General features: G+C 38.9%; 2 protein-coding genes across 3 annotated transcripts; both read right to left on the bottom strand.

The window, feature by feature from the left end:
* Positions 1-1,883: 1,883 nt before the first annotated feature.
* Positions 1,884-4,911, bottom strand: LOC130986314 (piriformospora indica-insensitive protein 2-like). Of its 2 annotated transcripts, none has more exons than XM_057909691.1 (3): positions 4,373-4,911; positions 3,581-3,887; positions 1,884-3,151 (listed from the first exon to the last, which is right to left on the bottom strand). In XM_057909691.1, the coding sequence occupies exons 2-3, from the start codon at positions 3,788-3,790 to the stop codon at positions 1,964-1,966; spliced, it is 1,398 nt and encodes a 465-aa protein (XP_057765674.1). In that variant the 5' UTR covers positions 3,791-3,887; positions 4,373-4,911; the 3' UTR covers positions 1,884-1,963. The 2 variants fall into 2 exon arrangements, with proteins under 2 accessions (XP_057765674.1, XP_057765675.1); XM_057909692.1 differs by having other exon boundaries at positions 3,581-3,875; positions 4,373-4,648.
* A 907-nt stretch (positions 4,912-5,818) lies between these two features.
* On the bottom strand, positions 5,819-11,150 carry LOC130986315 (nuclear matrix constituent protein 1-like). Its single transcript, XM_057909693.1, has 8 exons — positions 10,587-11,150; positions 9,840-10,049; positions 9,491-9,744; positions 9,132-9,402; positions 8,968-9,051; positions 6,674-8,667; positions 6,328-6,514; positions 5,819-6,233 (listed from the first exon to the last, which is right to left on the bottom strand). Exons 1-8 carry the CDS (start codon positions 10,860-10,862, stop codon positions 6,003-6,005), a joined length of 3,507 nt encoding a protein of 1,168 aa, XP_057765676.1. The 5' UTR covers positions 10,863-11,150; the 3' UTR covers positions 5,819-6,002.
* Between the last annotated feature and the right edge of the window lie 2,069 nt (positions 11,151-13,219).

Consider the following 13,219-nt stretch of genomic DNA (forward strand, 5'->3'; position numbering starts at 1 on the left):
ATGGTCTTCGAAGTGCTCAAGCGTCATGGTCTAGACTATGATTTTATTTATGTAATTTTAATTATGTTTTTAGGTGGTTTTTATTTTTATGTAATTTTTAGGATTTTTAATTTAATGGAGTTTTTAATTATTAGAAAAATGTGTTATTTAAATTTGAGTAATTAATTTAATTGAAAAGCATAAAATCAAAACTAAAAAAATCAAGTAGGCTATCATGTAACCCCAATGCAGCACTACTTACTCAATGTGGTCCCCCACTATCAAGTAGGCTATCAAGTAAGCCCATTGCGGATGCTCTTATCAAACTGGTTTCTAAAGGCTATATGATGGCTATATTTTTATTTTAGGATGTGTTTATTTTGGTTGTAAAATGTTTAATGCATAAGAAAAAATGATAAAATATTACTCCCTCCGTCCTGCGAAACTTGAGCATTATTCCTTTTCGAGTTGCCCCGCGAAGCTTGTGCAGTTTTCTTATATGACAAAAAAAAATTCCTTTATTTACCTTTACACTTTTTCACCCACCACATTTAACACACAAAATACCAATTTCTTAAAACTTGTGCCGACACAAAATACTAATTTCTTAAAACCTGTGTCGAAAAGAAGTTGTTCAAGCTTCATGGGACGAAGAAAGTATATTTTTTCCTCATTTTATCATCTGTTTAATTACTAGAGATAAAAATATAAGAAAATATTGAAAAATATTTTCACATCATTACTCAAATATAATATTTTTCAACATTGTAGAGAAAATGAGTGAAAAGAAGTTGCCCAATAAAATATTTCGTCTTGCCCAAAGAAAATTTTGTATGATAGTGAACATACGAAGATTGTGGAAAAATAAACGCAATCTTAATATTTAGTTTGGGACTATGGAATTGAAGGTAAAATAGTATATTTATAATTATTTTATATTCTCTCCATCCACAAAAAATGTGTGTTTATTAATAATTTTCGTCCGTCCACAAAGAATGCATTTTACCTTTTTATAAATTTCCTCTTATATTTTAAACTTCATTCATATTCAATAATTACAAAATACTCATTTTTTACTTTTACAATTTGGTGGGATACTACTCTCTGTGGGACCCGTTCAATACTAAAATCACATTTTTCAATTATTTTATTACAACTCGTGCCATCCACTCCATTTAACACTCTTTGTGGACGAAAGGAGTATTAATTTAAATAGAGAGCTATGCTGAGTAAAATGTGAGTTATGAATTGAATTAATCTTAGTAGACGAGATGTAATGTTTTTATAGCCCAAAAACACATTATAGTGTAGAAATTTGGGGGCAGGCAGGTGTGCAGTGCAGGGGCCCCGTAGGCTGAAGAAGGCCAAAACACAACACTAAAATCTGAGTTAGAAGAAGTTGAAAATCATGAAATAATACCTTGAGCAACAAATTCTGAAATAAAACCACAGCCTGAATTCTGACACCTTCAATCACTCTGGCATTTTACTGCCTTTTCTTAATCTCTATGATTTTTTATCTTCAAATGGTCCACCACCACTTCACTCTCATCTTCAACACAATCTATATACTTTCATGGACCACATTTCAGTATATTTTATGTATATACACACATGCATATATTTGCCAAAATTTATGTGACTAGTGCGTCTGTGTGTTTCAGAAACTCTACCCATATCGCCAAAACAAATTTACAGCCTGTTACTCCTATTGCATTTCATCTTTCGCTTTCCTCACATTTATAATCATCTCTACCATGCCTCCATCAAGATTCAAGAACCTCTTCTTCATCATTCTAATTTATTTTTTCCTTTTCTTTTTGTCGTTTTTCTTGCGTTTATCCTTGGTTTCCAAAGCCAAAAATTGTCTGGGATATTAAAAAAATCAATGCAACGAATAAATATTGTTGGAATTATAATGAGTTTTAAAATTAACTTGATTCCCTAGTTACCATTACATATACAACGTGGAATTTGGGCAATTTTAAAAATGTTGCCAAGCTAAAACCAAGAACGCCTCAACTACCAAAACTAATCCACTAACACCAAACATTTTGAATCCGAAAGAAGCCATTGATGATGAGGGATGATGGGTCCAATTTCTGTTGGAATCCAGATACTTGATCAATTGATGTGGACACGGTTTGACTCCAAAGGGAGCGTTGCTAGCTGACTCGAGCTCGACTTGATAGCAGAGGTTGGGGTTTCCCCATACCCCGAACCGCCGCCCCATCCGGCCATAGAAGAGCTCCGAGAAATTAAGCTCGCCGGTGAGATTGTTGCCGTGGAGATAGATTGCACTAACATTAGGTAAAGCTGCAATCTCTGAGGGTATATCCCCTGTTAGCTTGTTGTCATTGAGCCCCAGATACCTTAGACTTTTCAAATGTGTAAGAGATTCAGGGATGCCACCTGTCAAGCTCATATTGGACAGCTCCAAAGCAGTAATACACCTCAATTTTTGCCATCCAATGCCCATTATGTTTCCACCAATGGGATTGTTTGAGAGGACTAATTCTTGCAATGAGCTCAATTCTTCAATCGAATCACCCAATCCACCGCTAAGTCTGTTGTCACTTAGGTCTAAAAGGGTGAGATTCTTGAGATTTCGAATCTCTATTGGAATCTCGCCCTCTAATTGATTACAACTCAAATCAAGCTTTAATAGGGCGGTCAGCCTTCCCAGAGTGGCGGGCAGGGTGCCCGAGAGCGAATTCCCGCTCATATCGAGAATCAAGAGCCGGTTAAGCCCTCCGATGCTGCCCGGGACCCTGCCCGTGAAGGAATTCCCGGCAACATTCAAACGCCTCAACTCCACCAAATTGCCAATGCTCTCAGGCAGCTGCCCCATTAGGCCATTTTCCGTTATCACTAAAGATTGGAGATTTCTGAGCCCGCCAAAAACGTCGGGAACCGCTCCGGTAAGGCCGGAATTGGACCGGAACTCGATCGAGGTCAAAGTTCCGGCCCAATTCCCAGTGGGGATGGAGACGGCGCGGCGGCGCGGCGTGACAAAGCAATTGATGAAGGATAGTGATTTTAAATGCCTTAGTGCAAACAAATGGGGGCTGAAATCCACATCTTCACCACAAGTTAAAGAGTTGTCATGAACAGGTCCAATGCTCAAATCGGTCACGTACCAAAATCCATCATACAAATCACAAGAAACTCCCTGTGCATTAATAATAACACAAAGATTAATTTTATGAAGATGTTGATCATTTGTAGCAAGTTTTGTCTTGTATTACTGATTATAGCAGACAGATTGAGTCAGATAAAGATGGGAAGGTGCATAAGCAAAAGATATTTTTTGTTTCAGTCAATAAAACTAGGAATAGAAAGGGGAAATCTTGAATGTAAGAGAGCTTCTGCGAAAGTGGGCATGCCCAAAAATATCAGAAACGACATAGTTTTAGTTAGCAAGGAAGGGAATCCACAGCATTTTCAAGCATATAACGAAAAAAGTTGCAGAGCTCTGACTCGGATTTGACTGCTCTTGCAACTTAAAACGAGATCCTAAAAAAGCTGGATATTCTACTTTTCAATACAACCTTAAAACTGGATAAAAGATTCAAGAAAATGTGTAGAGAGAGAGAGAGACCTGAATGGGGGTCCAACCGCAGGGATCTGGATAAAGATCAGAACCATTCCACCATTTCCCGACGAAATCTTGAAGAGTATTATACAAAGCTTCTTGCTCGGCTCTCTTCATCGGAGAACCTAAGCTCTCATCTTGTCCAATGCACGGCACAGTGGAATGAAGAAGCCAAACAATAACAATCGGGAAACTCAAAGACTCGATCTTTTTCATGGCTTGTTGATGATAAAAATCGCACAAAAGCAGCAACCAAGAAAACACGAACAATGGGGCTTCAAGGAAACAACAAATTCCCCATCTGCATCACCACCTTAAATGAATCACAAGAATGTGAATAAATAAAAATGGCAGATTTTTCTCGAAATGGAAGCGCATCAAATAAACTCTGCGAGAACTAAATGCAGAAAGTGCGAATTGGAAGGAATGAAATGTGGAAAGATGGGATTTTTTGAAGTGGGATTGCAACAACAATAAAGCAGTGAGAGGCTACAGTTCGATTCTTGCAAGAGTTTTATAGCAAAAGCTAAGGTAGTAAATGAGGAGTAATGAAAAGGGGGCGTAGACTGTAAGAGCGGCAGAGTTTAGCAGAAGTCTGAGGAGGCCTAAGGCATCTTTTCAGCTAATAAGTTTACAACCACAGTTGTCAGTTCGTAAAAGAGAAAACACACATAGCAATTATGGTAACGTCAATAATACTAAGATCTAAACAGTGGCAAACAAAAATGATCAAGGAAAACTTTGCAGCTTCTAGTTTGTACAAACAAATCTACTTTCAAAAGGGTGTATCTCTTATACCTTCTCCGAATCAACCAAGTTGCTATAACCCGACTTCTTGATCGGATTAGTATCACTGTATATATGAGAAAACCAATGCAATGCAAAAGGGATGCTAGTTTAATCAATGGGTAAACAGTTGGGAGATTTATTGTTGGATATAGGTATCTAGGCTTCTGATTAAAGGATTTCTAGAGAGATGGGGTGGGTGGGTTAGGGGACCATTTTGATGCACAAATTAAAAGTGAAAGATGGGCATGTAAATACATGCAAGACAAAGGTAGTTTTTGTCTCCAGGAAACTTGTTCTCACCTTTGGGCTGTTGGGTTCAAAACAGATTTTGCTCTAGTGAAAGAGGACAAAAGGAGTGGGCATGAATTCAGACATGGTGAAAGACACTGCCTTTTTTTTTATCTTCTCTCTTTCTTGCCAGTTCTAAACACTTGTAATAATAGTGGGCTTCAATTAATACGTTTCATTTCATTACAGAGCCTTCAAAGTAATGTCAATTCTCAAACCCAATTACAAGAAAAAAGGCAGAGCTAAATTATTGCTTTTTGAACTGTTTATGCTCAATTTTGTGGCTAAACAACAGTAACAACAGCAGCACCACAACATATACATATATTGTATGCAAGATGTATGTATTCACACACAACACACACTAGTGGGAGTGTGTGTGTGTGTGTACTATGTTTTTTTTGTGAGGGGACCAAGGAGATAAATGCAGTGTAATGGGGAGTTAATGAGGCTTTGGTGTTGGAGAAAGGGCAAAAAAAGGCTACTAAAAGAGAGAGGGAGAAGGTGCTAGCCCACTCTACAATCTCTCTTTCCAGACCTAACATTGTGATAAGTCATTTTCTTAACTTTCTTCTACTCTCTCTCTTTTTTTTTTTTGCTAAGCTCCTTTTCTAATAAGATTAATGCTCCCAAATTTAGCATTTGATTTTATTTCTTCTTTGATGATTTGTCACTTAATGGGGGAAAAGGATTGGCCATTGCTTTTCTTGATTTGTAATTGTTATGGGGCTGATGAAAATAATTGTGGTCTTTTTCTTCTTCTTGAATCCAGGCCATTTCTTGCCATGTGCATGAAGAGGGGTCCGCCTATTTGCTACTATTAATTAGCTTCAACTAATATGAATAGTGTGCCTTTGCGACCACAAAAATATTAGATCAAGAATTATGGTCAATTATGAGTGAAGCAGACACATAATTGCCACCTTTTAACGTTAGTAGATTGAATTATTAAGACAAAATTTTGAAATTATTTGTCAAACAAACGGCTTAGCCCATAAATGAAGTTTATCACCCTAAGTAGCCCATAAATGAAGTATAATAATTTTGGGCACATTTATTAGCTTTAGGTAGATTTATTTACTGTACAGTTGCGATTTTTTTTTTGACAAAAATCAATTTCGCCATCCTTAACAAAAGCTGATTATTCTTGGTTTGAAAAAATAAAAATAAAGAAAAATGAGGTTTTGAAATAGAACCTGATTACAAAACCGAATATGCTGTAGGGTTCTAAACAAAAAAGAGATCCCAACAATTCGGAATCCACGACTTACCTATGGATATTACACAACATTTAACCTTGTGCAGTTCTAATACGTCTAAAATTAAAAGTTACAAGTATCAAGAAACGCCATCACGATGTGAAGAATTTCCAAAGCTTTCTGGGCACTGAAGCTTCACCCGGATTATCATCGTCGTAGTCATCTTCGTCTTCCTCTTCTTCTTCCTCGCGCAATGGGCTGTTGTGCTCATCTTCGTCGTTGTATTCTGGTGTTCCATTGACCTCCTCGCTGACTATTTCCACATTCTTCGCGGGCATGACAGGATTCGAGTTTTCATCGTTATTGGCTTCTGATGGCACAAACTGCATTGCGATGTGCAATGAGTTTAGAAACGAATGCTCGAGGAAGAGATGTGATGCAATCATGATATCAAGCAGAGGATCAAGCGAGACTTACCCTGACTACTCTATCAACCATGACCGTCTTTGTTTGTACACGTTTATAAGACACGACCTGAGCCGAATCCTCGACTTCTTCAATTGGTGTGGAAGTAATTTCATTATCCAGTGGTGCAGCCACATCACCAACTTCTTTATCTGGTCTTTTCTCAGAGTCTGTTGAGGCAGCGATACCTTTGCCCTTACTGGGGATAAGAAAAAGAAATCGAGATTTTAGACGTAGCAAAGGACCAGTATTGCTGTCCACTTCAAATATGCAAAAGGAAATCAATTTGAAGAATGATTCCTCAACTCATACTCACAGTAGTTATTTTCATGAATGAGTAGTGAGATTAAAGACTTACACTGTATGCCGTCGAAGGTTATAACGTGACTTCCCAGCATCTTGTACCACTGGAGCAGCTGTTTGCCGCCTCTTCCTGCGGCCACCCACACTCACGCTTTCTGACTGACCATCACTTTCATCGCCATCACTCATTTTAGAAGATGCTGCACGAGCTCGCTTTCTCCGAACGGAACCGACTCCTTTACCAGTAAAGCCAGAATCTCCTCTACTATCCTCGTTGGCAGAAGCAGGGGCGTCCTTATTTTGCTGCTCATTTGGCTCGCCATGTTTTGATGTCCTTCTCAAGAAAGCTTCAGCATCTTCAACTACTGCTTTAACAGAACGTGTTCTGTGGATTCCATCCCCTGGTTTTCGAGCAGATTTTCGTCCACGATGCGTCATCTCTGACTGCTTGGAATCTTCTGAAACTTCTGGTACTGCACGATCTATTTCAGGAGCATCAGATTGAGCAGAAGCTCCAACCGGCGGCATGCTGGATTCTCCAACATTTTGAGCAGCATTGACCAGTGTATCAGACAATGCTTGGTCCAAGTTTTGAGAAGGCACGTCTTGAAGTTTCTTGGTTGGAGACAACTTGAAGACTCTTGGAGTGCACTTCCTAAGAAGCCAGGAAATACGCCCACCAGAATCCGGAGATTTTCTATCATTCTCACCACGAGGTGTCTTAGCCTTCAAATCATATGAAGCAACTTTTTCCAGAAGTTGTTCTCCCATTGCCTGAAGGGGAGAAGCCTCGTTTTCGTCCAGTTCAGTAACAAGAATGTCAGCTAGCATGTAGTCGCTTGCCATGCCCCCACAGTTTTGACAACTCTTTATCCTCTCAAGAAAAGAAACAAATCGGCTTCTCTCGTTGATAAATTGTTGCCTCTGCGACTTAAGCTTTTGACTTAAAACGCCAAGTTCATTAATGTCATTTTGCATTTCTAGCTGCTGTTCTTCCAACTGTTTCTTATTCAGGGCAATATTCTCTCTATCCTTCTCCAATCTGCTTCTCTCTGACCTCATATTTTCAACTTCCTTATCAGCAACGTCCTTCAAATGATTTATACTGCTACGTTCTTTCTCAGTCTTCTCCTCAAATGCTCTCTCTCTTTCCTGAAGAGATTTCTCAAACTCCTCATGGTTATCTCGCATTTCTGCCTCAAGATCCCTCTTACGAGTCTCAAAATCATGAAGTAACTGATTATGCTCGTGCCGAGCTTTTTCTGATAACATTGACTGCTCATGCTTCATTGTGGCAGCAAATGATTCTTTCTCGAGTCTAAGAGTCTCCATCTCCCTCTTAATGTAGTTTTCGGTGGCAATTTTATCTTCTTCCAATTTCTTTTCCAAAGAATGTTTCAATTTTTCAATTGCTTTTTTGTCTTCGTCAAGTTGTTGCAACTCTCTAGTAACTTCAGCTCTTTTTTCATCAAGAACCTCCCACTCTTCCTCAAATCTCTTCCTGTCTAGCTTCAAATCATCACGTTCCTTACAAAGCAAATCCTTCTGATGATTGTACCTCTGTATCTCCTGTTTCAATTCCTCTATCAAATGATTGTGCTTCTCCCTCTCTTCTTGAGTAATTCTAAGCTTCTCTGTTTCATCATTAATCTGCATTTCTGTCCGACTAATCTCAGCTTTCATCTTCTCAAGCTCATCTTTGAGAATTTGTAAAGCTTCTTTCTCAGAATCTGTTTCTCGCCTAAGAGAGTTTAGATTCTTCTCCTCCAATTTCAGGGCCTTATCTTTTTCCTTCAACCCCTTCGACTTTACATCAATATCCTTCTCTTTCTCCTTGACTCTTTCTGATTTCTTCTCCAGAGCCTGCTCCTGCTTTTTCAATTTTTCCACCATATGGTTGATTTCGTTCGCCTTTTTACCCAATTCATCCATTTTGACTCTAAACTCAGCCTCGAGCAACTTTCTCTGCTCTTCCATTTCTACGTCAAGGTCCTGCTTTTTTATCTCGAATGCAGCTCTGTGCTCATCAACAAGGTTCTGAATCTCCACCTGCAAAGTATTATGAATTCAATTCAATTAAAGTATGCCATTTTAATACCGAGATGATGCAAAATCTATGATGTAAGCCACAAACAAATTTTCCAAAAAGAACCAGGACTGCACCACTGAGAAGTCACTACGCAAAACAGTTCTAATCCTTGAAGAGATAAAATGCAGAAAAAGGGTTACTACCAGATACCATTACTCAATAACCGCTAATTATTTGGTTCATAAGACGGGTTAACAAAATCAGAAAATGCAGCAAAACAAAAACATAAATCTGCACGCAAACTAAGGAAAGCTATTCACCCTCTCTCTCTCGCTCAGCTTCTCAGTCAACGCACTTAAATCTTTTTCCTTCATCTCTAAATTTGTTCTAAGAGCTTCAGCTTTCTGCAGAGAAGTCGAACCAAAGTTAGACATTAAAAAAGTATTAATTACAGTTCGAAAACTAGATATAATCAGAAGCTTACTTCCTCTTTTTCGATCAGCTCGGAAAGTTTTTTATTGACCTCGTCTTCTTTCTTCTTAAGGTTTAAATTTAGAAACTCAGCCCTCTTCTGTTCTTCAGCAAATTCACTCTCTTTATGCTTTAACATCCTATTAAGTTCAATTAACTTCTCCTCTCTCTCATTAATAAGTCTCCTATTCTGACAAAGTCTCTCTTCACCTTCTTGCAGCTTCCGTTCCCACTCCCGCATATCTTCTTTATGCTTCATAAAAGTTGCTTCGTGTGCATCCCGCCTGGTATAAAAGACAAAGGTATTTACAAATAAAAACATGAGCTACAATCAAATGAGGAAAGTGAGTAGGATCATCGCATTAATCATACTCAGAGATAAAGGACATGCGCTCCCTTTTAAGAACACTTTCCCGTGTCTCAACCTCCTGCAACTTCCTCTCCATCTCTAGACTCTTCCGGCTGGCCTCAGCAAGCTTTGCATCAGCAGCAAGCAACCTTTGTTGCACTTCCAAAGACCTATCTTGAATTCCGGCCACCAAATGATTGGCATCAGCCAGCTTAGTATCAGACGTTATCTTGATTTTGTCACGCTCCGCATGTATCTCACGCAGAGACCTCTCAAGCTGCAGAATGTAAGGTTTGGCATTTCATGAGGACAAACCACACATGCATGGAATTTACAAGCATAACATATGCAGATTCAATTAATTTACATCACCTCTGCCACACACTGTCTCTCAACCTCCAAAGCCTTTCTCAAATTTGTTTCCCGTTCCTCCACTTGAGTAACTGCAATCAAGTGAGCTGCCTTTTCACGTTTGAGGAGCTCCTGCACTTCTAGAAGAGATTCATGAAGTTCATCGTGCTTTGAAGTCCACTCTTTATTCTCAATTAGCAGCAATCCCATGTTATACTGATAATCGTGAAGCTGCCAGACAGAAGATTAGATAATATCAAATTTAGTTCCAGTACCTGCTGCATCTTAAAAGGACCAATATATGGCAACTTTTTTAATAATTCCAGATACAAAAGGTTCATACTTTCATCTTTGACAAGAGCTCATTCACCTTATCGATGTCTCAGCTCATTATGTTTATCATTCTTAGCATTATACAATGTTACTAGGACTTAATTTTCTGCTTTACTGGCAATCATTTTATTTCTCAGTGAGATGGCAGAATTTCCAGCATGCATTACACAACTATATGAAAATCTAATCACAAGTTCTTATGCCATAGTATTCCCTCATACATGTATATAATCACCTTGATCCACCATCTACCAAATTTCACGATTAACGATTATCACAAAAGAAATCGAACTCATAAGCGATACCAAACCAAGTAGCAACCTAATGGACATTGGGAATAAAATTAAACGAATAAACAAAGCAGTCTTATATAAGACCAAACATTCAAACTGAAAAAAAAGCCCCAAAAAAGAAGTAAGATTTTGCCCTTCTAACCTCGCTTTCGAGCCTCTGGGCTTTCTCAAGTAATGCCTCTCGATCGCGCCTCTCCAAAGACGCCTCATCCAGCAGCCCCACCTCCCGAAACCTTCGCCAATCATCCATATTCTCCGTCTCAGCTCTATCCCCATTGTCATTCAACAAGGCCCTTGGCGGCGGAGGGCCGTCGATAAAAGCCACCAACTTCTCCTTGCCGGCAGTAGGGTTTGGCGTACGTACTTCACTCCTAGGTGTTCTCGAGGGCCCCTGCCACTGCCGCTTCGGAGTGAACATTGCAGCTTCGATTTCCGATAGAACCTCAAAAATCCAATTCTTGGAAAAATTGGATGAAACCCTAATTGAGAAATTTGTAAACAACGGCTAGAAAAAGTGAGGTTTTAACGGTTACTAAACGTTAGCGGGTGGGTGTAGTCAGTTAAACACGGAGAAGCTATCAGTGGACGGAATATTCGGGCTCCGGCGAATATTCAAAAAATTGTGTGCTTCTTAAACAGAATGAAAGAGAAAGGAGAAACCATTGCGACGCGGAAAAGCCTCTGTTTTTCTGTTATGTAACCGTGCGGGGACTTTACTTTCGAATTCTTTGGCGGTTTGAATTTACATGTATACCCTTATTTCTTGCTTCATGCTTTTTTCCATTCATGGGCTTATAAAGGGTAATTTCGGTATTTTACAATATTAAGAAATTTATTTAAATTATGTACTCAAGACGCATTTCATTTGAGATACTACAAGTTTTTTTCTATTTTCTTTTTTTGTGCTTCAGCAGAAATAAATTCTTTTTTGCTACATTATTTTGTAAGATACACGGGCACAATATGTTAAAAAAGGATATAATTTTAAACGATTATTTTGAAAATCTTGTCTATTGGATTTGGAGCTCAATTATTTTTCGTTGCCAAACTTTTATTATTAATGTTGATGATCTTTTTCATTATTCCTTTCAAGATAAAACTAAAAGCACCATTCAAATTGCACGAGAATACCATATATAGGTCGATCATTTTTTTTTTTAGAAATATATAGGTGGATCATTAATTATGACAAATATACCTGGGAATACGTTGGAGAATAATTCACAGATTCGGAAATACGGCCGATAATAATTCACATTCATAATTCACACATTTTAAATTATATATAACCTACTTTTCCAAAAAAAAAATTATATAACCTAAATCATTGTATAAATGCGCCCGGTGACAAACATGATTTTCGTACCTCAATATCGCATGAATTGTTGTCATTTTCCCCCATGAATTGATTGATAATATGTGTTTGTATCCCAATTTTGAGTTTTGTTGAGTTTTGATTCATTGGTGTAGTTTTAGAGTGATTTCAGAGAAAATCAAGGATTAATTGGAGGATTTTGAAGACATGAGATCGAAGTACGTCTCGATTGGAATTCGTGAGCGCAAACGGTGACCAAATCCGAGTCCGGACGAGAGAGAACGGAGCCGAACAAGCGGACTGCGCATAAAGCCCAGACACCCGCGGTCCGGGCCGCGGCCACGGGCCCAACCGCGGGCCTCTGCTCCAAAATTGCCCAGTAACCTGCGGTCCGGGCCCGACCGCGGGCCTCTGCTCCAGAGCAGTCCAGAACGTTTTTTACAGTCACCCGCGGTCCGAGCCGCGGCCGCGGCCCATGACCGCGGCCTCCCCTGCTTCCAGCCGCGTTTTCAACCGCGGTTCATGCTGTGACCGCGGGAAAGAGGCGGGGATCCGCCTTTTGGTGGGCCCAGACGTGATTTTTAGCCCAAAACTCCATTTTTCCCCTCTTTTCTCATATCAAACATCACACACACCCATTTTTCCATCTTCCCCAATTCCTCAACACCAAACCCTAGCCTCCATTACTACATTCAACCACCAAGATTGGAAGGACATTGCAGAAGAGAGAAGATTGAAGGAAGCTAATTAAATAGGATTTGTCACCTCTTACTCTCTCTCTCTATTTCATTTATGAATTTCCTTGAATTAAGTATTTTGATTGTAAGCATGATAGGCTAAAATCCCCCCTTGATTTGGGGATTAGGCTCATGGATGATGTAATGAATTGATTATTATGCTCATTATTAGTCTTTGATTATACCTTCTTCATTATCTTTTCAAGCCCTAGTTTTATTCCTTGTATGAAGTGTTGGCCACTCTTTATGCATTTCTAATTTGTAATTTGATTCGGGAGATGATAATTGCAATAGATTAGGTGTTTGAAACATATCGACTCAATAAACCGGGAGGTTGAGAGTTGGGTGAGAGTTTATCGATCTTTGTTGTGCTTTTGGGAGTTATATGTTAGAAGTTAACCGGGGACGGTAACTATGACCCGTAATCTACCGTTTTAGTCGTCCGGGAGGGGGCTAGAACTAGTTGGGAGATCACTCTAGATAATAGGTAATATCAATACTAATGTTGAGCTAATTTGAGGTCCATTACTAATCCATTGATGTCTAGTCCCTAAATCGTCTTAATCATCATATTAATCCACTTGCTTATTTGATTTTATTTGTCTTTGAACTTGTTAAGTAATTAGTAGATAATCAAACCAATTACCTTATTGTTTAGTCTAAATAGCTATAGCATAATGACTTAGGATAATCAATAGATTGAACTACTAATCCTTGTGGGAT

Source organism: Salvia miltiorrhiza, chromosome 5 (assembly GCF_028751815.1).
Source record: "Salvia miltiorrhiza cultivar Shanhuang (shh) chromosome 5, IMPLAD_Smil_shh, whole genome shotgun sequence".
NCBI lineage: Eukaryota > Viridiplantae > Streptophyta > Magnoliopsida > Lamiales > Lamiaceae > Salvia > Salvia miltiorrhiza.

Coding starts and splice junctions, on each gene's coding strand:
- LOC130986314 (XM_057909691.1), bottom strand. CDS start 3,790: ATGAAAAAGATCGAGTCTTTGAGTTTCCCGATTGTTATTGTTTGGCTT. Junction 3,152..3,580: donor GCGGTTGGACCCCCATTCAG/GTCTCTCTCTCT, acceptor ATTAATGCACAG/GGAGTTTCTTGTGATTTGTA.
- LOC130986315 (XM_057909693.1), bottom strand. CDS start 10,862: ATGTTCACTCCGAAGCGGCAGTGGCAGGGGCCCTCGAGAACACCTAGG. Junction 9,745..9,839: donor AGAGACAGTGTGTGGCAGAG/GTGATGTAAATT, acceptor TACATTCTGCAG/CTTGAGAGGTCTCTGCGTGA. Junction 6,515..6,673: donor AACCTTCGACGGCATACAGT/GTAAGTCTTTAA, acceptor TCTTATCCCCAG/TAAGGGCAAAGGTATCGCTG.